Below are 22,457 nucleotides of genomic sequence, written 5' to 3' on the forward strand. Positions count from 1 at the left end.
TTACTAGATATCTTGGGTCTTCTTGACCAAGCACCATATTTATTACACTTTAACATCCCATACCATGATTACGTTCACCATGTTTAGGATCAGAGAGGCCCTGGCTAGAAAGTCTTCATTCATTCTACTTAAAATGCTACGTTTTAGAAGTTCAATAATATTACCTCCCCAAAATAATGATCGGCAAAATAAAGTCAAAAGATTAGAAGCTAAACTCCTTTGTGTAATATATTAATTCATTTACTGTCATCTTGCCCAAAGTTGGCTGTTTAACGATATGACAGGGTCAGCAGGGACTCGTAGGACCTCATTTCATGGTATACACTTTAAATGAAGTTAATAATATCCATGTCAGTCGTCTCCAGACCTATCAAGAAGGGCTGTGTCTCTACTCCTCTCCAAAAATTTTTAAGAACCTGCTCCCTTTTTTCTGATCCACCTTCAGTTGGCTGCCCTCCTCCCTGGCAAGCCTGGGCCCAGTGGGAGTGCCTATTTTACAAGTAATAGTTTTGTTTTTGTTTTGTTTTTCATTTCATTTTAGCATACACATCCTTAGATCAGAAATCATTTTCTTCCTCAGGCATCAAGTGACCAGATCTCATGGTTCAGCTCATGCCAGGGCTGCTTAATTAAGAAAGTTCTTCTGTGAAATCTACATGCTTAGAACACATTATGTACTTTGTACTTTGATAATATTAATTCTTAGTATTCATTTTTCCAACCTTCAGAAAAGAACCTGACCTTCAGGGATTGGTCAAGAATTCTCATTTGAACACTCCACAGGTTACTTCAAGAGGTCAGTTAAAATACTTGCACATTTTTACTTTCAGTCAATAGGAAAAAAAATGAACAATGGAGCAAATAACTGCTTTCTATCTAAAAACTCACAGGGTGGACACCTAATACCTTCTACCTTTATAGATTGCTTATTTACCCAACTGTTATTTCATTGGAAACATTTTGTAAATTGAGTAAATAGGCATTTGGCCTGTAGCAGTCATCAGAATACCTTACTCTGAGCTCTAGATCTTAGTTAAATAACAACTGTCAAACAAATAGCTTTGGGAGGGATGGGGCTCTTAGGATAACTGTTAATAATTTGTCCATAATTGTGAGCTAGTTTAGTCTGATTAGTTTCTTAACCCCTAGAGGAGATTAACTGAATGGAAATATTTTGAGAGAGGAGTAGAGGAAGAGCTAGTGATTATTCTATGAGGAGCAGAGTTAAGGCTTTGAGCATCTGCATGGTCAAAGAAGGGGAAGTACTAAGAGTAGAAGGGCTACTGGGAAAGGAATGTGAAGCCACAAAGACTATTTTAGAGGGAGCTTCCCTTGGTTCAGCCCAAAATATTGGCTTCAATTAGGTAAAAAATAAAATGAAACCTTCCTAACTCTGAAAACCACTACGTATTATGAATGCTGTGGTGACATATTCTATTTTCTCAGAAAGTAGTTCTCAAAGTTTTTCATATTCAGGTACATACTTACTTGGAAATATGTCTGCAGTATAGCATCTTTAGGATCCGGAGTTGTTTGCAGCCCATCTGAAGGTTCACAGGCATTTGGTCAGTAAGCAGGATACAACCGGAAACATCCAAAACGTACAGGTAATGGCATTTTGCCGATAACATCTCCAATGCTGAGTCAGTAACCTAAACACACAGCCAAAGTAACTCTGAGTATTCCAACAAACTCCATCCCAGGGAAGAATAGTGTATTGGTCAGTTTGGGCTGCTATAACAAAATACCACAGACTAGATGGTTTAAATAGCATACATTTATTTCTCACAGTTCTAGAGGCTGAGGAGTCCAAGATCAAGTTACCCACAGGTTCAGTGTCTGGTGAGGGCCCTCTTCCTGGTTTGCAGATGGCTACCTTCTTGCTGTAGCCTCACATGGCAGAGAGTGAGCTCTAGTTTCTTCCTATTCTTTAAGGACACTAATTCCATCATGGGGGCTCTACCCTTGTGACCTCGCTCTAAACCTAATTAGCCCCCCAAAGCCTCACCTCCTAATACTATCACATCAGGGATGAGGGTTTCAACATACGAATTTTGGAAGGACATAAATACTCCGTCCATAACAAATAGAATCAGAACCATTGTGGATTCTCTTTAACTAGCTTGTCACGTGATGAGCCTATATAACTCAAGTTAGTGATTTAAGTCTGTTTCCAGAACAGTAAGATGTCTGTTTCAAGTGGCACTAATAGAATTTGTGATCTTGCTGTTATTTTCATTTTAGAGTTGTCTGTTTGGGATTGGAAACTTCATCAAAATTTCCCTGGTAATACCTGTCACACCAATATGAGCAGTTTATGAAATGCTGCAGTAATGGGATTTAACTTTAAACTTGAAATCCACTGTAAGGCATCATCAATTTGAGAAACATAAGTTTAATGACATCACATGTTACAAAACTATAAAATATATATATACACTGAAGTTAACCTGCAGACAGGATCAGATTGCTGTGAGAAGGGATCTGGACATCTCTGATGATTTGTGTATGGAGTAATTGGTTCTGGAAAGGGACAGGTAGGTAAGACAGATGTTTGTAGGCAGCAGGGGAGAGAAGAGTAGAAGCCACAGAGACTGCATGAATCTCACTCTGAGAATTTCTGCTCAGGGTTCCAGTATCTTGAGAGTTTGCCCAGATGTTCTGCAGAGGTAATTCAACTCCACTTCTTGGATTACTTCACTTACTCAAGGTTTAGCTTTTGAATTTATAGCTGAACTGGGACTTGCTGCAAAATCAACTAGATTACTCTCCCCAAAGGAATTTTTTTCCAACTGGATTTAATTTCTTATTTTAAATGTTTGAACATTCTAAAAAACATGCCATGAGGCTAAGCTCTTGTTTTTAACATAAAATTGAGAGAATTATGCCGAAAAACCCTTCAGTTTGAAATGTATACTTTTTATGTTTGGAAAAATAGATGTCATTGTCTAAGCATGCCCTGTTTCCAGAACTTGCTAAGAATCAAGGTTTAACATTGCATCTGATTCTCACAAAAATGCTTCAGACATTTTTGCTATTCTTTGTGGGTCTCTGAAGATCTAATGTCACCGGGGGTGGGGGTTAACCCTCAGAATTGTAGAGAAAAGGAAAGACAATGAGATGATGGAAAAATCCTGGATAGGTAGAGCTCAGAGTGCTAGGTTTTATTGATACCGGGGGAACTGAAAAGGAGCCCAACATTTCCTGTAGATCAGAATCCCAAATGTTCAGTGACTGAGGTGATGTTTTGGGGACTTATGGGAGCTGGAAACTGGAGGTGGAGATGACTGGCCATGCTCTTAACTCCCAGATACATGGTCTTGATCTCAGTCCTACTGAGCAGAGATTATGTTATTCTCATTTTAGTGCTGGGTGGGATGAGGTCACAGTACTACTCACTGACCTTGGCGGCGAGCTGGTTGAAGGGACCTTCCAGGAGGTGGACAAGATGGCCATTCAAGATTGACCCATGGGCTTTTGGGAAACCTAGCCTAGAATGATGAGCCAGACACTAATGTGTTTCATGGCTCATCAGAAGCAATGGAACTGAAATATATTAGACAGGACCACAGCCTTATGATTTCTGAGGCTGTGAGGAGTGTTCACATTGGCCCAACTTAAGGTCACTACATCTTCTGAATCAGGATACTCATTTCACCTGCATAGATGGTAAAGCTAAATCCTCCCTTACATTGAGGTTCTGAAATAACTACTCCCCTTCCTTTTTCTCAGCGTATATCTTCAGTGTAGAGTGATTCATTTTATAATATCTTACTTGTGTGATATCCTCCTTAGTTTCTAGGCTGCAAGACAATATCCACCGCACGATTTATAGAAGGAACTCTCAGTTTTTCCTTACCAAAAAACAAACCAAAGTGAAACGAAACAACAACAAAAAATTCTCTGCCTCAATTCCTGTTCTCATTGGAGTCTTTCCTTTTCTCATTCTCCTACTTTCCTCCCTTATTAGTGGAGCCTCTTAAAAGCCCAGTCGACATCTGTGCCTGCTTTACAGCCAAGGCAGTTCCCAGTGAGCCATGTGTTACCCATGTGTCCGTGTGCAGTGGAAGCAAGGACCCTGCGAGCCATGACTGCTCAAGCTGCAGAGGGTTCATGGTCAGTGCTGCTAGTGTCCTGAGTTCCTTGATCCAGCTCACTTCTAGAACCAGATGATGTTGACCGGAAAGGCATCGGGTTTCCCTAGTTCTAAACAAGTACACTATTGAACAAAGGAGCTTTACTGTGAATTTTTCAGATTAATGTCATGATTCACCATGTCTTTCCCACCACTGCCTCCTTTTCCTTATTGTGGCAGTTAATGATGGAGGAATCAGGAGTTCCTAGCATCACTTTCTTAATCTACTCACCACCCAGACTAAACAACTGAGAAGCTGAATTTTTAGACTAGCTAGAATGAAGGCATCTTGAAATGTCAGGTGATGCTTTGGTAAACAGAAGCCCATCAGTGTGCACAATAGAAGAGGACAAGGTTGTTAATAACCTTGCAATTTCTGAGGATTTTTTTTAGTTTTCTTCCCTCTGAGTATTTTACTTCCTCTAAGTTTTTCCTGTTAATTTGGTTTGGTCTTTATCTTCCACTTTAGAGGCTTTTCTCTTAAGTCTAGTCTCTTATGTCCTTGATGTCTGCTCATGATTAATAGTGGAGAGCTAAAAGCTGATTGGAAGGTCTGAGTGCATGATATGGGCCTTCTCTACATTAAACTTCAATGGTTTAGATGGCTTATTTGTTGGAAAATCCACATATGTCAGTATTTTTCAATCTTTCATCTTGGGCTAGTCAGAGTCCCCAGAAAAGAGGCTTCCAATCTGCTGCCTGGAGGCAGAGATCTGGCACCCATACTCTGAATGCTCTGTTGGAAAAGTGCTGAATGTCTCTGCGTTCAGCATTTAGTCACTTAATTCCCATTTTCATTTTTGTACCCAAGCTCTCAATTATACATGAGTCTCCCAGCTCAGCAACCTTCTGTTTTATTATCTGGAGAGCAGATAGTAGAGAGATTTCAGTCCCCCCCTCCCAGAGGACATTTAGCAATATCTGGAGACATTTTTTATTGTTATGACTGGAGGTGTGGGGGGCTAGGTGCTACTGACATATAGTGGATAGAGGGCAAGGATGCTGTTAAACATCCTACAGTACACAGAACAATCCCCCACTACAAAGAATGATCTTGTCCAAAATATCAGTAACGCCAAGGCTGAGAAATCTGGCTGTAGGAAATACATCTCAAATCTGGTGAGAGTGGGGAGGGGCAGTTGCCCAGAGGTATGGAATAGAGGAGGAGATCTAGAGATCTGTCTACTTCTCAAGAACTTTTAACCCAGTCTTCCTTATTCTAGCCACCCTCTTAAGCTAGTTCCAGAGGTACACAGTATTGCCAAGTTTAAAGATTATGGTGTAAATCCACTTTTTCCCCAGCTTTCTCTATGTTGTCTTAGGATTCAAAGCTATCTCTGGTATGCTAAATTCGTCCATCTACTTTCAAGTTTCCAAAATTTCGTTGCTCTTGTCTCCTCTACTGTTTTCCCTATCAAAGTGACCCCTCACCCTTCTTCTGCAGTTTTGGTAGGGTTTCAAGAGGGAACAAAATTATGTGTGTATATTCAATCTGCCATATTAATCCAGAGCCAGAGATCTCTATTTCTTGACATGGGGATATATGCATAGTATATTAAGAGAAAAGAAAGTAGGTTACAATGTATTATAGAAAGTATGATTCTGTTCTTTAAAAAACAAGACAAAGCACAAACCTGTAACTATTTATAATCTCTGTACATAGAAAAGAATTCTAGAAGAATAAGTATAAAATGCAGCAGTGGTTATGTCCTGGTTGGTGGTATGACTTTGAATTTTTACTTTGTCCTTCACACTTTTATATGTAGTCCAAAGATTTTGCAATGAGTATATATTCCTTTCAAAGAAAGATGTCAAGAAAAACTATGCAACACTTGAAAATAAGACAAAAGATGATTGCATATCCTTTCAGTGTCTTACAGGAACATTGTTTTAACAGGTCCAACTGAGAAATTCTATAAGGAATTATGCTTTTGTTTGACATACTGTTTAGTACTGATTAGGGCCCAAACTCTGTTATATTTTTGCCCAGGAGAGATGCAAATTATTTCTGTCTGGTAGAAACTATAACTCCAAGGTTATGGATTTATTACCTTGTAGGACATTAACCAATTTTGGATTTAACCTAACAATTATATTCCAACATTCTTTCTTCAGTTCCTGTAAATACCCAGTTTGATCAAATGCTCTATGAACTGACTTTACCATTTTGCTGGTTCTCTCATTGAATTAAATAAATATTTGACACATTTTTATATTTGTATAAGAGTTGTCTTTAACTTCTTGCAGATTCTACTTTGACACAAATGAAATCATAAAGCTATTTCCAATTTGGGGAAAGAAGAAAACTCTAATGAATACCACAGACATGGCAAAGAAAACAAGTTCTCTGGTGAGTCCAACTGCTAATTGCTACCCTGCCTGGGTTCTTTGGCAGTACCTCAATCTGATATGTCTGAGCTGACTCCTGCACATACCTTTGGACAGCCAGCAATGCTGAGAGATGTGAGATTAATACAATAAATGGCCAGTGCTTTAATAATCTCATCTGACAGCTGGGGGCAATAAGAGACATCCATGTTCCAAGATCAGTGAGCCTTTGCCAGAATGCCTGCAAGAGATTCCAAAGTTAAAGGTTTTTTTTCTTTTTCTTTTTCTTAGTCTTTATTCAAATGTTGTGTACATCTATAGCCATCTTACCCATAGCAATTTACCTAATATGCATTTCAGTTTCTGAAATATAGGTGTGTTACATTTTGTTGCAAACAAAAGCCATTATGTCCAGAATTTCTTTATAACAAAAGATACTCACACACCAGTTAACAGTTCAGTAATATTCAAATTCCTGCTAGCAGAATATGGTTTTCCTGAGGTTAGCGCTAATGGAATTTTACCCATGTGGTTAGTAATTATTAGAGTTATATTCAGTCCAATGAGTGGAGGAAAAGAAATCTGGAGATGAGAATCGGAAGGCAAACACTCTGGGGTTGACAGTATAATATAATGGAAAAAGCACAGTCTTTGGAACCAGGCTGACCTGAGTTTTAATTTCATTCTACCACCTTATTAGCTTTGAAACCTTAGCAAGTCACTCAATCTTTCTGAGCCTCAGTGTCCTCTTCTTCAAATTAGGGAAAATATCTACCCTCCAGCATTATTCTGAAATGCCAAAATGTTCATCTGAAATTTTTAGGGCTAGAAAAGGTCTGGAAATCATGGAAATTCTTCCCTTTATCTCAGGAGTTCTTAATTTTCATTCCTACTTTTCAGTAAAAACAAAAAACAAACAAAAAACCTGAGTGATAAGAAGAATCCATGAGGAAATAATGGTCAAATTTTATAGTTCAGCAGTTATACAAGAACAAAATGATCCGCAGAAGTAAACTAACAGTAACTGTAAAAATATCTTAAGTCAGGCTTCCCTGGTGGCGCAGTGGTTGACAGTCCGCCTGCCGATGCAGGGGACACGGGTTTGTGCCCCGGTCCGGGAAGATCCCAGATGCCGCGGAGCAGCTGGGCCTGTGAGCCATGGCCACTGAGCCTGCGCATCCGGATCCTGTGCTCCGCAACAGGAGAGGCCACAGCAGTGAGAGGCCCGCGTACCGCAAAAAAAAAAAAAAAAAAAAGAAAGAAACAAAAATATCTTAAGTCAAGATGAGTAGAAATTGGAAACCATGACCAATTCAAGATAACCTTAATACTAGTAAGAAAAGTCCATCCCCCAAATTACAAGAATTACAACTATCAACGTGTGCTCAATCACTCTACAAGTTTAGCCTCATTGTGAAGCAGCTCAAATTCTTAGAGTACTAAATTAGAGACCTCGGTATATGATAGTTTACCATTTTTAGTTACAAGTATTAGATTTTAGTAATCCTAGAGGATTAAGGCATTCCTTATTTATATGTAAAAATGGATGTCTATCAGACATTTCCCTCTCAGACCTGAGGGAAGGACCTGGGCTGTTGGATCAGTAATGGCCATTAGGATGACTCCAGAGGTAAAACCACCAGTGGGCTTCCCTCCCATTGAGTATGCCAATTTCCCCTTATTTTAGCCCTAAGGAAGACTGGATAGAACTAGTCAGCCACCTGTTTTCTTTAGTAAGTTAATAGAAGAGGGAAAGTTTCCTGGAGGGGCAGTTTAGCACAGTAGATAAGACTAGGACAGTGGCATCAGATATAGTGGGTTTAGAAGCCTTGCTCTGCCACTATGGGTTACTGAAACTCGCTGAGCCACAACGTCTCTTCGGGTAAAATGCAAATGATAAGACCCATATCAAAGTTTAGTTGTGTAGATTATATGAAATAATATATGTACCTGATATAGTTCCTAGAACAAAGTAGATTCTCTAGCTAGCTATAAAATTGTATATACAGTGTTACTTGAGAGACAGTATAGCATGCTTGGCATGTAGTAAGCACTCAGTAAATGTTAACTGCTATTGGGATTTGCATATGATACCAGTAATAATAAAGATGCACATTTGTATTGTACTTTGGAGAAAACTAAAAGATATTGGTTATTTTACCCTAAATCATCTTTTTCTGACCACAGCAACCAACAGTGATTCCTCTTTCCTTTGACCTCATACAGAACTTGTCTTTTTCAACTGATTCAGCACTTATAGTACTTGACTCATTCCTGTTTTGTGGCTAAATTTATATGGAGATTTGTTTCCTCTAGCAACTAAGTGATGTCAAAAATTGGAAGGAGCAGTTTGTCAGGAAATATTGAGGTCCCTGTCATTGGAGATAATCAAGCGTAGAGGGCACAACTAGTGTGGTGCAGAGGGAAATCTAGCTTTAAAGGATTGGAACTGGTGGTCTTGAAGCTCAGCTCAGATTCAACAAGTTTTTCAATTAGAATGCAATAAGCCTCTCAGAGGTACTGTCTGGAACCCTGCTAGCTTTTTATACTCCTTTCACAAGCATCATATTTAGAATACAGTAAGTTCTCAATAAATACTAGTTGCTTGCTCAACCCTTTATAGGTATCTTCAAGGATATAAAGAATTATTTTAATAATACAGGAATTCTTATGTTGCAAGGGGTAGGATAACATTGTTTTCTGCTTAGAGAACGGTTAGAGTTCAAGGAACCGGAGAAAATGTAAAGCAAGAAGGAATATTTAAACAATAAGAATAGTTTATTGAAAGATGAAACAAGCTTCAAAGGGAGATTCAAGGCTCTTGGTGTCTGCAAACCCTTTTCAGTAGCATCTGTCAATATCTTGGACTGCTTGAATCACTTCTGCTTTAAGCCTTTTTTTAAAGCTCTGATATTCTTTGAAGTTAAACTTTCTCAGAGGTTTTAAATTAAGAATAACTTATAAAAATGATTACAAGGTCTATGATACATTCATGGTAGCATTCTCACTCATGGAAAATCTGAGGCACAAAGATGAGTCCAAGGCATTATGCTTGGCATAAATCAGTGCAGATCTGAGAAATAAGTCAGAACTTTTCCTCTTTTATAATTCATATTTTCCTTTAGAGACATGTAAGTCGTATTAAGTACTTAAGTCTGCAGGCATTTTTCAACATAATCATTCATGAAATTCCATTTCCCCCCTACTGATAAGATTATTATATGCTCTTCTGGCTACAGTGTTACAGAATCACACATATATCAATGCTGTTGATTTTCTTTTCTCAGAAAATGTTAGACTGAGATTCTTAATCTTTTATAGTGAAAATGGAGAGAAAATTAAAAATTACCGATTTTGACTTCCATCCCATGTATCAACCAATTTTGCTGTGGGTTAACAATCTTGAAGACAACTTCCAAATCGCTTAGTGAGTTAAATAATTTCTTCTCTGTATCTTATGAGCTGAGTCACAGTATGGGGGCTTAATGACTGCATTCCTAAGTTGGGTATGTAGAAGAGACTGAGTTTCACTAACATTTACTGACTGTCACAATAATGTGCTTCTGCCAAAATCCTGATTTAAACCACCTCGACAGGTGGCAGCTCCCAGTCTCAAAAAAGCTCACCTCATGGTGCATACTCATAACACCATCTCTTGACTATTTGCCTCATTACATTCTGATTAATCCTGCTACCAACTTCTGTTTGGGGGTGGGGTGGGGTTTCCTATGGATAATTACAGAAAAATCTTGTGCTACCAAGAACTGTTTTCTATAATGAAGACTATTTTGTGCTGCTTCAAAGGCTGAAATACAACTTCCACAATTCTAACTTATAAACTGAATTCATAACTACACTATCTCAAATATCCTTTCTGACCACAACATTATGAGACTAGATATCAATTACAGGAAAAAAAACTGAAGAAAAATATAAACATATGGAGGCTAAACAATACACTACTAAATAACCAAGAGATCACTGAAGAAATCAAAGAGGAAATCAAAAAATACCTAGAAACCAATGACAATGAAAACACGACGACCCAAAGCCTATGGGATGCAGCAAAAGAAGTTCTAAGAAGGAAGTTTATAGCAATACAATCCTACATCAAGAAACAGGGCTTCCCTGGTGGCGTAGTGGTTGAGAGTCTGCCTGCTGATGCAGGGGACACGGGTTCGTGCCCCAGTCCGGGAAGATCCCACATACCGCGGAGTGGCTGGGCCCGTGAGCCATGGCCACTGAGCCTGCGCGTCCGGAGCCTGTGCTCCGCAACGGGAGAGGCCACAACAGTGAGAGGCCCGTGTATCGAAAAAAAAAAAAAAACAAGAAACATCTCATGTAAACAACCAAACCTTACACCTAAAGCAATTAGAGAAGGAAGAACCAAAAAGCCCCAGAGTTAGCAGATGGAAAGAAATCATAAAGATTAGATCAACAATAAATGAAAAAGAAATGAAGGAAACAACAGCAAAGATCAATAAACCAAAAGCTGGTTCTTTGAGAAGATAAACAAAATTTATAAACCATTAGCCAGACTCATCATGACTTTTCTTGGGTCTTGGAGAAGACTCAAATCAATAGAATTAGAAATGAAAAAGGAGAAGTAACAAGTGACACTGCAGAAATACAAAGAATCATGAGAGATTACTACAAGCAACTATAGGCCAATAAAATGGACAACCTGGAAGAAATGGACAAATTCTTAGAAAAGCACTACCTTCTGAGACTAAACCAGGAAGAAATAGAAAATATAAACAGACCAATCACAAGCACTGAAATTGAAACTGTGATTAAAAATCTTCCAACAAACAAAAGCCCAGGGCCAGATGGCTTCACAGGTGAATTCTATCAAACATTTAGAGAAGAGCTAACACCTGTCCTTCTCAAACTCTTCCAAAATATAGGAGAGGGAGGAACACTCCCAAACTCATTCTATGAGGCCACCATCACCCTGATACCAAAACCACACAAAGATGTCACAAAGAGAGAAAACTACAGGCAAATATCACTGATGAACGTAGATGCAAAAATCCTCAACAAAATACTAGCAAACAGAATCCAACAGCACATTAAAAGGATCGTACACCATGATCACGTAGGGTTTATCCCAGGGATGCAAGGATTCTTCAATACACACAAATCAATGTGATACACGATATTAACAAATTGAAGGATAAAACCCATATGATCATCTCAATAGATGCAGAAAAAGCTTTCAACAAAATTCAACACCGTTTATGATAAAAAAAAACCCTCCAGAAAGTAGGCATAGAGGGAACTTACCTCAACATAATAAAGGACATATATGACAGACCCACAGCCAACATCGTTCTTAATGGTGAAAAACTGAAACCATTTCCACTAAAATCAGGAACAAGACAAGGTTGCCCACTCTCATCACTAATATTCAACATAGTTTTGGAAGTTTTGGCCACAGCAATCAGCAAAGACAAAAAAATAAAAGGAATCTAAATCAGAAAAGAAGAAGTAAAACTGTCACAGTTTGCAGATGACATGATACTATACATGGAGAATCCTAAAGATGCTACCAGAAAACTACTAGAGCTAATCAGTCGATTTGGTAAAGTAGCAGGATACAAAATTAATTCACAGAAATCTCTGGCATTCCTATACACTAATGATGAAAAATCTGAAAGAGAAATTAAGGAAACACTCCCATTTACCACTGCAACAGAAAGAATAAAATACCTAGGAATAAACTTACCTAAGGAGACAAAAGACCTGTATGCAGAAAACTATAAGACTCTGATGAAAGAAATTAAAGGTGATACAGACAGATGGAGAGATATACCATGTTCTTGGATTGGAAGAATCAACATTGTGGAAATGACTGTACTACCCTAAGTAATCTACAGATTCAATGCAATCCCTATCAAAGTACCAATGGCATTTTTCACAGAAAAAAATTTCACAATTTGTATGGAAATACAAAAGACCCTGAATAGCCAAATCGATCTTGAGAAAGAAAAACGGAGCTGGAGGAATCAGGCTCCCTGACTTCAGACTATACTTCAAAGCTACAGTAATCAAGACAGTATGTTACTGGCACAAAAACAGAAAGATAGATCAATGGAACAGGATAGAAAGCCCAGAGATAAACCCACGCACATAGGGTCACCTTATCTTTGATAAAGGAGGCAAGAATATACAATGGAGAAAAGACAGCCTCTTCAATAAGTGGTGCTGGGAAAACTGGACAGCTACATGTAAAAGGATGAAACTAGAACACTTCCTAACACCATACACAAAAATAAACTCAAAATGGATTAAAAACCTAAATGTAAGGCCAGGCACTATAAAACTCTTAGAGGAAAACATAGGCAGAACACTCTATGACATAAATCACAGCAAGATCCTTTTTGACCCACCTCCTAGAGAGATGGAAATAAAAATAAACAGATGGGACCTAATGAAACTTAAAAGCTTTTGCACAGCAAAGGAAACCATAAACAAGACGAAAAGACAACCCTCAGTATGGCAGAAAATATTTGCAAATGAAGCAACTGACAAAGGATTCATCTCCAAAATATACAAGCAGCTCATGCAGCTCAATATCAAAAAAAAAACCCAATCCAAAAATGGGCAGAAGATGTAAATAGACATTTCTCCAAAGAAGATATACAGATTGCCAACAAACACATGAAAGGACGCTCAACATCACTAATCATTAGAGAAATGCAAATCAAAACTACAATGAGGTATCACCTCACACCGGTCAGAATGACCATCATCAAAAAATCTACAAATAGTAAATGCTGGAGAGGGTGTGGGGAAAGGGAACCCTCTTGCACTGTTGGTGGGAATGTAAATTGATACAGCCACTATGGAGAACAATATGGAGGTTCCTTGAAAAAGTAAAAATAGAACTACTTATGACCCAGCAATCCCACTACTGGGAAGGACCCTGAGAAAACCATAATTCAAAAAGAGAGATGTACTACAATGTTTATTGCAGCACTGTTTACAATAGCCAGGACATGGAAGTAACCTAAGTGTCCACCGACAGAAGAATGGGTAAAGAAGATGTGGCACATATATACAATGGGATATTACTCAGCCATAAAATGAAATGAAATTGAGTTATTTTTAGTGAGGTGGATGGACCTAGATTCTGTCATACAGAGTGAAGTAAGTCTGAAAGAGAGAAACAAATATCGTATGCTAACACATATATATGGAATCTAAAAAGAAAAATAAATGGTTCTGAAGAACCTAGGGGCAGGACAGGAATAAAGATACAGACATGGAGGATGGACTTGAGGACAAGCGGAGGAGGAAGTGTAAGATGTGACGAAGTGAAAGAGTAGCACTGACTTATAAACATTGCCCGGTGTAAAATAGGTAGCTAGTGGGAAGCAGCTACATAGCACAGGGAGATCAGCTCGGTGCTTTGTGACCACCTAGAGGGATGGCATAGGGAGGGTGGGAAGGAGATGCAAGAGGGAGGGATTATGGGAATATATGTATATGTATAGCTTATTCACTTTGTTATACAGCAGAAACTAACACAACATTGTAAAGCAGTTATACTCCAATAAGGATGTTAAAAGAAAAAGAATGTATATATAAATTTATCACTGTCATTTTGCTGTGAAACAGAAATTCACACAACATTATAATTCAACTGCACTTCAATAAAATTTTTTTGTTTGTAAAAAGAAAAATTACTTCTTCTAAGAGCATATTCTGAATTTCCTTACCGTAGGAAAAAGAGCCTTGCCATTTATATAGATATTTAATTTTTAAAGTTAAAGTATAGACAAAAAGGTAATTCTTTAACAAACTAATATTATTTGTCTTGAATATTGACCATCATTTATTTGGTGTTAGCCCAGGAATAAATAATCTTATAACATCTCTATACACAATTTGGGCATAATAAGTATCCACACACATTGACATATTCATGTAGTCTAACAACCACTAAGATGTGTACATATATTTAATTTACACACGTGTGCTAGACAATTAGGTATATACTTACATGTATTTACATGTAAATATATGTAATCTAACATGCTAAAACTTGTAAATATTTAATTTGCACACATACACTACACATAGGTATACATTTACATACATACTTACATGTAAACACACAGGCATATTTTCAGTGCGTACATACATGTGTAAGCCCTGGTGGTGACACATAACTAAACCTGATTTTCTCCTCTTTATTGCTGTTTCTTAATCAACTACCTCAACATATGAAAACTGAAATAATAAAAAATTTTGGTCAATCGCCAAGGTTTTCACTCTCAAATAACCTGCATAAAGAAAAATATGCACATTCATATGTATGGATATTGCATTAATGTATTTATAGCATACTTCATTCTCCAAAAAAGGGAGTGAGAAATAAAAACTAGATTAAGGGAATGTAAAAAGCAACTAGAGTAAATAATTTTATTTATTCCTTTGGTTCTATCCAAACAACTTAATAAGACAGAGCTTCCAACTTATTTGTATTGTAACATCCCAGTTAGACCAATCTTTTGCCAAACTTGACAGTCTGTTATTTAAATTCGCAAAATGCTCAAGGAAAAGGTTGCTTAAGAAATGCTCAATTATGACTGTATCAAACATTGCTTCCAAAATAAATGTGTCTTTCAAGAGCACCAAATACTTTTAGTTTAACATGATCGTTGAATGTCTAAAGTTCTCAGAACAAAACTAAAGTTGGGGAAAGTAATTAAAACCAGATTCTAAAAAGTCAATACATCTGAGGCTCCAGACACTCAAACTGCATGTGCTGTGGTTTCCAGTAAAACTAAAATGAGGTAATTTTTTATTCCTGTAATGTTCATGATTTGTGCAAAACCAAATCAGGGTAAAAATGCTCATCTCCTCCTTTTTCTCATTAAATCATTATGTAGTTTTCAATGTTTTAAGCTAAAAAGAAAATCTCCTATAGTTACCTTCTAAAGTAATAAGAAAAAATTTCCTGATAAATTTAGGATAACCTAAACATCTCAGTTTAACCACCTTAGTTTATTCTCTTCCCCCTCTCTTGTAAATCCAGATAAGGAATTGTGAAATTGACTCATGTGTAACTTTCTCCTCCCCCTTCTTTGTTTCATCTCTTTTGGAACTTAATAATTGGGCTGGAGGAGGGAAGGAGGAGAAGGATTACTACATGCCCAGAAGTGTGAACCTTGGATCCTTGGAAGAGGTAAAAGGAGGTTAAAAGCCACAACATTCGAGTGCACACACACATACACACACACACATACACACACACACACACACACACACTCCAAAAGCAGGGAGGAGAAAAAGAGGGATGACGAGAAAGAGAAAAAATTTTTTTCATGAACTTGAATAGAACAGCTGATCTTATGCAACTAATAATTAAATAATTCTGTATTTCCATGTGCTTGTATTCCCCCTGTTTTATTTTCTTTTAGGTCACTGAAAATCAATACATACCAATTTTTAAAAGGTTACATTTTTTAGAGCTAGGCCAAACTCAGTTGTATGATCATATAGTTAGCATATCGGTAAACGCTTTCATCTAAGATCTCAGAGCACCTAAAAATAGTATGATTTTTCAGGCTCCAAAGAATGAAAATAAAAAGGCCTGGAACCTGTAGACTCAAAGATAAATGGCAGAAAGCAGTGGCTTCCTGATATGTAGCCTCAGACTTTGGTCAGCCCTTTCTCTCATCCAAAGAAGCATTTTAAAATTAATAAGTGATGGATATTAAGAGGCCATGTATGTCATCACCATGGTAGGTTTCAATACTTCTAAATGATTTGTAGTTGTTGATCAAATGTGACTGATCACCATATAAGAAATATAACCCAATATTAGAAATGTTAACACTTAACCGTTTTATTTTAATAAACTTTATTCTATCACTTTGTCAAAGACCTTTTGAAAGCCTGACTAGATCATATTCATGGATAAAGTTTTATGTAAATGCATGTTTAATCCTTAAATGAACTGCAGTAGGTAAACCATGGTTTAGCCTTACAGGAACCTCTTGGCTTTTTCTTCTAGTGGGTTACATGCATTATAACCCCATTTGTTATTGTAGTTACAATCTTGTCCTATATGCAAGTTGTTAGTCCCCTCTGGGATCTTTGTTTTGAAAGATAGTGTTTGTTCTTTTTACTTTATACAATTGAATGTACTACTAGGTAGATTTCTTAGGAACCTGCTAGAACCTTTGGAACCAGGGTCTGAAACTGGGGGAAATTGACATTGCTTGACACTAATACCTCTAAAAGGAGACTCCCTAATGGTGTTACATTTTCCTCTTAAGTACCATTACATTGTCCAGATGCAGTGAAATACAGCAAAAATCATTTGAAAACAATTTTTCCCACTGTCACGTTGCCAATCAACTATTTAGAACAGCAGTTCTCCACTTCTACTCTTCGTTTCTGTAAAACTAGATGAGTTAGATTAGTTTGCTGAGATGGCATGGGACTTTGAACTAATCATTTAAGCCCTCTGGGCCTTAGTTTCCTCACTTATAAAAGTACAGAGTGGTTTAAATGGTTCTAAGATTCCTTGAGCTTCAGAACACTAGAATTCTATGCTAAAGTCTAGAGCACCGTTTGGCCTGTTCCTCTCTATAGCCCACCAGTTCATATAATATTTTAACACTCTCCTATTAGTAATGTTAGGACTTGCAAAGTCCATTTCAAATTCATGGAAGAGAGCTTAACTTCAAGTCTGCCATGCTCTGGTGGACTTTTCAGCCATCATTTGCAGTATCTTTCCACGTGTGAGATAAATCCTTTTATCTCAATAAGGGTTTCTGTTTAAAAAAATTTTTTTCTGAGTTTAGCCCCAGATTTTCATAAATGCTTGGGGTTTTGAACTCTCAGGATACTTTAAATGGAGTTTCTGATGCATTTAACAGTTTCCGCATTCCTAGATTATTAGTTCCCTTTAAGAATGTTATCTTCCATTATTTTACTAATAAGTAACCAGATTTTGCCCTAGTTCAATACATGTGTGACATATGATTGCAACTTTCCTTCTTTTAACAGCAAATTGAGTTGCTTAATGTTGTGGTAAACATTACATGTGGCTTACTCACAATAGCTACTTTATGACTTCCTGTATATCACTCAACACCAGGTCTAGGAAATGTACTTCTCATGAGTTCTTAAAGTACCATTTGAGCACATAATCATTTATGCTATCCAGTTACTTATCTCATGCTTTCCATCCTGGTAAACTATGCTACCAGCTATGTTTGAGTAACTTAAGTCCCTAATTGTTAAGTACCTGGTATATGTTTTCAGAGTCCCCCAATTTTTATGGTTAGATGATATAACACAGATTATCTACAGAACACTTCCATTATATGAGACTTTTACCACATTGCAGTTCATCATTCTACAAGTAAAATGTCAACCCATCCCTAGTTATCCTGTAAGTCTGACATCTGGAAGGGAGAGAGTAGACAAGAAAAATGGGAAAGCAAACCTCTCAGTCACCTTGGGCTGTGGAGACCTGACTATTGGCAGATGTTAATCTTGGCTCAACCAGGATCACATATGTATTGTTACGGTTCCAATCCACTTCTTTTTTCTGTTGTGACCTACAAAGATTATTTGATTTGTGCTTAATTTTCAATCTTAATTCTTTAACGAAGAACTGTAATTATCTTACCTGAATTCCAATATCAGTGATTTTATCACACTCAGATAAAGTTCCTTTAATTTTTTATGCCTGGAAAGTGTCATCAAACCCTAAAAATGTTTAATATAAAGATTATTTGATGATTATAATTTAGTATGGAAGGTATATTTCCAATGAGATAACAATTATGCAAACTAAAAAAAATTTAGCTTCTGTCTTCTATTTCTTTACACTTAACAAATCATCAAATCACTTTGGTTAGACAGCATTGTTAAATAAAATTTTCAGGTTGTCTCTAATGTTTTACAGAAAGTGTTAGAAATCCCAGAGGCAGGAAACTTCTTATCTTGCCTTCTGTTTCCAGGTAAATGTTATACAAATCAATATAAAGAAACCTTAAAGACCCCTAAGCTTACAGCTTTGTTTTGAAGACACTTCATGTGGCTAATGAATCTATTTATCAATAAATTCTTTTTTATGCCTAGCCTAAACATCTGAAAATCTTTAGCTCATTTTATTATGTTTAACTGCTTGGAGGGAGAAGAAATATCTTTATATAAAGGCGTGTAGACAGATAATCATTCATCAATAGCTCACTTCTTTTTTCAGGCTAAAAGCTTTGCTTCTTTTTATTTAAAAAAATACAGATTGTACTTTTAGCCCTTCATTTTTTTATGTGTGGTTTTGCTGGCCCATTTCTCCGTACCTTCCTGCCCTAAACTGGCACAACATTCAGATAAGGAACTGACTAATGTGCATTATAGATGCCATCCTCCTGTTTTGCATTCAGGATCATATTACTTTTCTATTTCTGTTAGATATGCTTCCTAGACCATTTTCCTCATTCTATGGTCCCAGAGCTGGCTGGCAGGGAAAATGCCAGAAATGGTATATGATTTGTCCTTTTTACATTTTATTTGCAGGACTGGTTTACATTTTATTGATCGTAAAAACCACATTTGGATTGTAATTGAAAATGGGTCCTGCAAATATTATATCCCGCTTTTTTCACTGATGTACATATTAGGCCCTTTCATTTTTCAAAAACAAAAGCCAGATCAAGGAGAAAAGTGCTTGAAGTTCTGCTTCACTGAAGTCACTGTTTAAATTGCAATTTCTAATCTCATTTAACAGTCCTTTATACCACACAAAAATAAAATCACTCCATTTATACTTTTAATTTTATTGCAAATGTGGATTCTTTTGCTAGGAGCACATTATGTTTTCTGTCTCCTTATTTCAAAACAAAGAATGGGCAAACCCTGTGAAGCCATCACACGTGGTCTGGGTTCCAGATGTGGATGCTGTTTTATTCATGTTAGAAGAATTGGAGTTTAGATACTACCCCAACAGAAACTAAATTGTTTGAACAAAAATATCAAGTAAGAGATGCAAAGTTTTTCTCTTTGCCCTGTACTTGATAATAGCTAAATATGTTTTATTATTCGATGTGGAATTTGTCTTATGAAACTATCTCTGAATAGTTTCTCTGAAGTTTTCACTTTTTTTTTATGTCTATGTAGCCATGTTAGAATTTTTTAAAGATGAGCTGTAATGAAGTATACTTGTTAAGTATGACATTTAACAGACTATAATATCTTTACCATTTTGTTCAAAATTATTTTAAAATATTAATTAGTATTAAAATGGAGTGCTACATTTCATCACTATGGTTGTTCATTAAAATGTATGGCCTCAAAATTTAATTAATTAAATATCATTAGCCATTAAGTAAATACAAATCAAAACCACAGTGAAATACTAAATACTACATACCTACTAGGATGGCTATAATTAAAAGGACAGATAATAAGATGCCTTGGCATTGTGAAGCTTATAAATGCTCCAAATTAGAAGGTGAAGCAAGTGATGGGTCCAACATTTTACAGTCTTTCTTTATACCTTAGAAAGTCTTACATCTCAGGTCTAGGTAAAATTCATTCATTCTTAATTCATCATTCGATAAATATTTATTTAGCATGTATTATATTGTTCAGGCTCTGGGATAGAAGCTGGGAGTATAAAGGTCAATGAGGTGCAGTGTTTACTGTCAAGGATCCTATAGTCTGGCATTAACGACAGACATGTACACTAGATCATTACAACCCTGTGGAAGGTAAATACTGTGCACAGTGGTCGAACCAAAGAGGAAAGATGAGGGCACTACCTTGGATTAGAGAAGACTGCATGGACGAGAGTCATGAGTGGGGAGGGTCATGAGTGGGGAAGTGTAAATTGCCAAGAAAGCTACAAAGGGAAGGACATTCCAGGCTGAAGGAACAGAATGTGCAAAAGCATTGAGGTATGAAATAGTATGGCATGTATATGGAACTATATAGCATGGCATGATTAGATTTACATGGATTTTTAAAATATCTGAAAAGCTGATCTAAGAATTTCTGTTAAGGAATAAACTGCAGGGTTTTGTTTTTGTTTTGTTTTGTTTAATGCCTTGTTAAGTGCTTGCGGGGGAAAGTCCTGGGGGTTGGCTGTGCCAAGCTTTTACTTCTGGGAGGGATAAAAAGAGGAAGGTGGGAGAACAAGACAAAGAAAGAAGCAAAGAGGAGCCAACCAGATGGAGTGACTGGGCCTCAGTGAGGCAAAGAGCAGGTGGGTACTTAAATTTTCAGGGAAGTTATAGCATCATGAAAATGTAAATCCTCCTTCATCTCCCTCAAAAGTCAGCCAAACTCACGAATGCTTTGCAGGAAAGGTTCTGGTTTATTTTCCCAAAATTTAGAAGGGGCTAAATTTTGTAATCAGGTAAAATGCAAAGGAAAGCAGATGGTGTGGTAGCCTGGAGAAGTCACTAGCATTACAGGTTGTATGAGAATGCGAAGCCCTAGGAATTCATAGGAATCCTGGGGAGCGCTTTGCTCCTTCATAGGCCATGGATTGAGAGGCCTGGATCTTAGGGGTCCAGGCATCCCTAGTGAAAAATTGGCTTATATTGTAGCTCTGGTCCGTTGAAGGGAGTGTCAAGACTTAAGACTCAAAAGGAAGCAGGCACCAAGCCATGAGAGCCTCGTACATTATTCTGGAATGTGGATTTTATCCTATGCAACATGTTAAACAAAACTTTCCCTCTTTAGGGAATAAGTGACAATAATGCAAAAAGAATGAGGATGTGTTTCAAAAGAGGTATAGAGATCACAGGGCAGGGGGTGATTGCTTTTAGTTGGAAGGAATAGGTGACAGTCTAGAAGAGACTTTCACAGAGGAAGAAGAATCTGAATTAAGCCTTAAAGTCTGGGTAAGATTTTGACAAAGGAATAGGAACAGTGTTTCAGACTGAGGAAGCAGCATGAACAAAGGCTTCATTTGGAAAGTGTGAGTTGTTTGGAAAATAGTTCAGATTGGGGCCACTGGGAGTAGTGGGTGGGAACACTACATGCTGTCAGGAACAGATAGATGTACACCAGATAGTTGGGAGCAAACAAATCCTTTGAAAACTATTCTTTTTTCCCCCCAATTTTACATCTGGAATTGTTTAGCTGATGTAGATAGACATCAGCAATGAACGAGTTACCAGATGTTGGAATGGTATGTGTGTCTGTGTGTACTTACTATATGACTGAGTCATACTACTCCAGGCTTAGAATATCACCAACGTAAACATAAAACATGCTTCCCCCAACTCTTTATTTTGAAAATATTCAAATCTACAGCCAGGTTCAAAGAATGGTATAATGAACACTTGTATATCCTTTACCTAAATTCACCAATTATAAATACTTTGCCACATTTTGCTTAATTGCTGTGATAGTTTTACTGATATTTAAATTCATATGTGTAGTGTGAACCATTTGAAAATAAGTTTCAGCTATCTTGATGCTTTACCTCTGAATATTCTATATGCATCTTCCTAGGAATAAGGACATTTTCCTATGTAACTATATAGGATTATGTATATATAATATGATACTGAAGATTAACAGTACTACCATACTATATAATATAGAGTCAGTATTCAAATTTGCTTTTTATCCAGTCCTCAGAGTTCACACGTTGCATTTGGTTGCATGTCTCTTTAGCCTTTTTTTTTTCTTTAAATGTTGTCTTTCAAGATCCCAGGCCAGCCATTACATAAAATGTCCCACATTCTGGATTTGTCTGACTGTTCCTTATGATTAGATTCTAGGTAAACATTTTCTGTAAAACTGCTGCCTAGGTGCAGTTTCATTAGAACTGTATTTTTCCTGTTTATTTAATAAATAATCCATGATGTGATCCTTTGAGACCACATGAATTCCCTGTTTCCCAACAATGTTTCAGTCAGTGATTTGAGCATTAATTGATGATCCTTGCCTAAATCTGTTATTTTGCTGAAAGTTGCAAAATGCTGAGTTTTCTGATTCTATCCTTCCT

The 22,457-nt window shown here is 37.0% G+C and overlaps 2 protein-coding genes across 2 annotated transcripts in view; one reads left to right on the forward strand and one right to left on the reverse strand.

Moving 5' to 3' along the window:
• Nucleotides 1–22,457, forward strand: part of FAM185A (family with sequence similarity 185 member A) — a 139,348-nt gene that overhangs the window by 97,028 nt on the left and 19,863 nt on the right. The window contains exon 8 of the mRNA XM_022554463.3: nt 1–22,457. This exon is cut by the window's left edge and continues 15,525 nt beyond it; it is cut by the window's right edge and continues 19,863 nt beyond it. The gene's annotated coding sequence lies outside the window, so the exon portion shown is untranslated.
• The window catches only part of FBXL13 (F-box and leucine rich repeat protein 13), a 183,352-nt gene that overhangs the window by 4,957 nt on the left and 155,938 nt on the right, over nt 1–22,457 (reverse strand). Inside the window, 5 exon segments of the mRNA XM_089917767.1 lie at nt 1,489–1,652; nt 6,571–6,670; nt 6,672–6,696; nt 18,113–18,160; nt 18,163–18,199. Of these exon segments, the coding sequence (XP_089773893.1) occupies nt 1,489–1,652; nt 6,571–6,670; nt 6,672–6,696; nt 18,113–18,160; nt 18,163–18,199 (374 nt within the window).

This window comes from Delphinapterus leucas, chromosome 9, assembly GCF_059928025.1.
Source record: "Delphinapterus leucas isolate spDelLeu-1000000601 "Yukka" chromosome 9, BTC_Dleu_Yukka2, whole genome shotgun sequence".
NCBI lineage: Eukaryota > Metazoa > Chordata > Mammalia > Artiodactyla > Monodontidae > Delphinapterus > Delphinapterus leucas.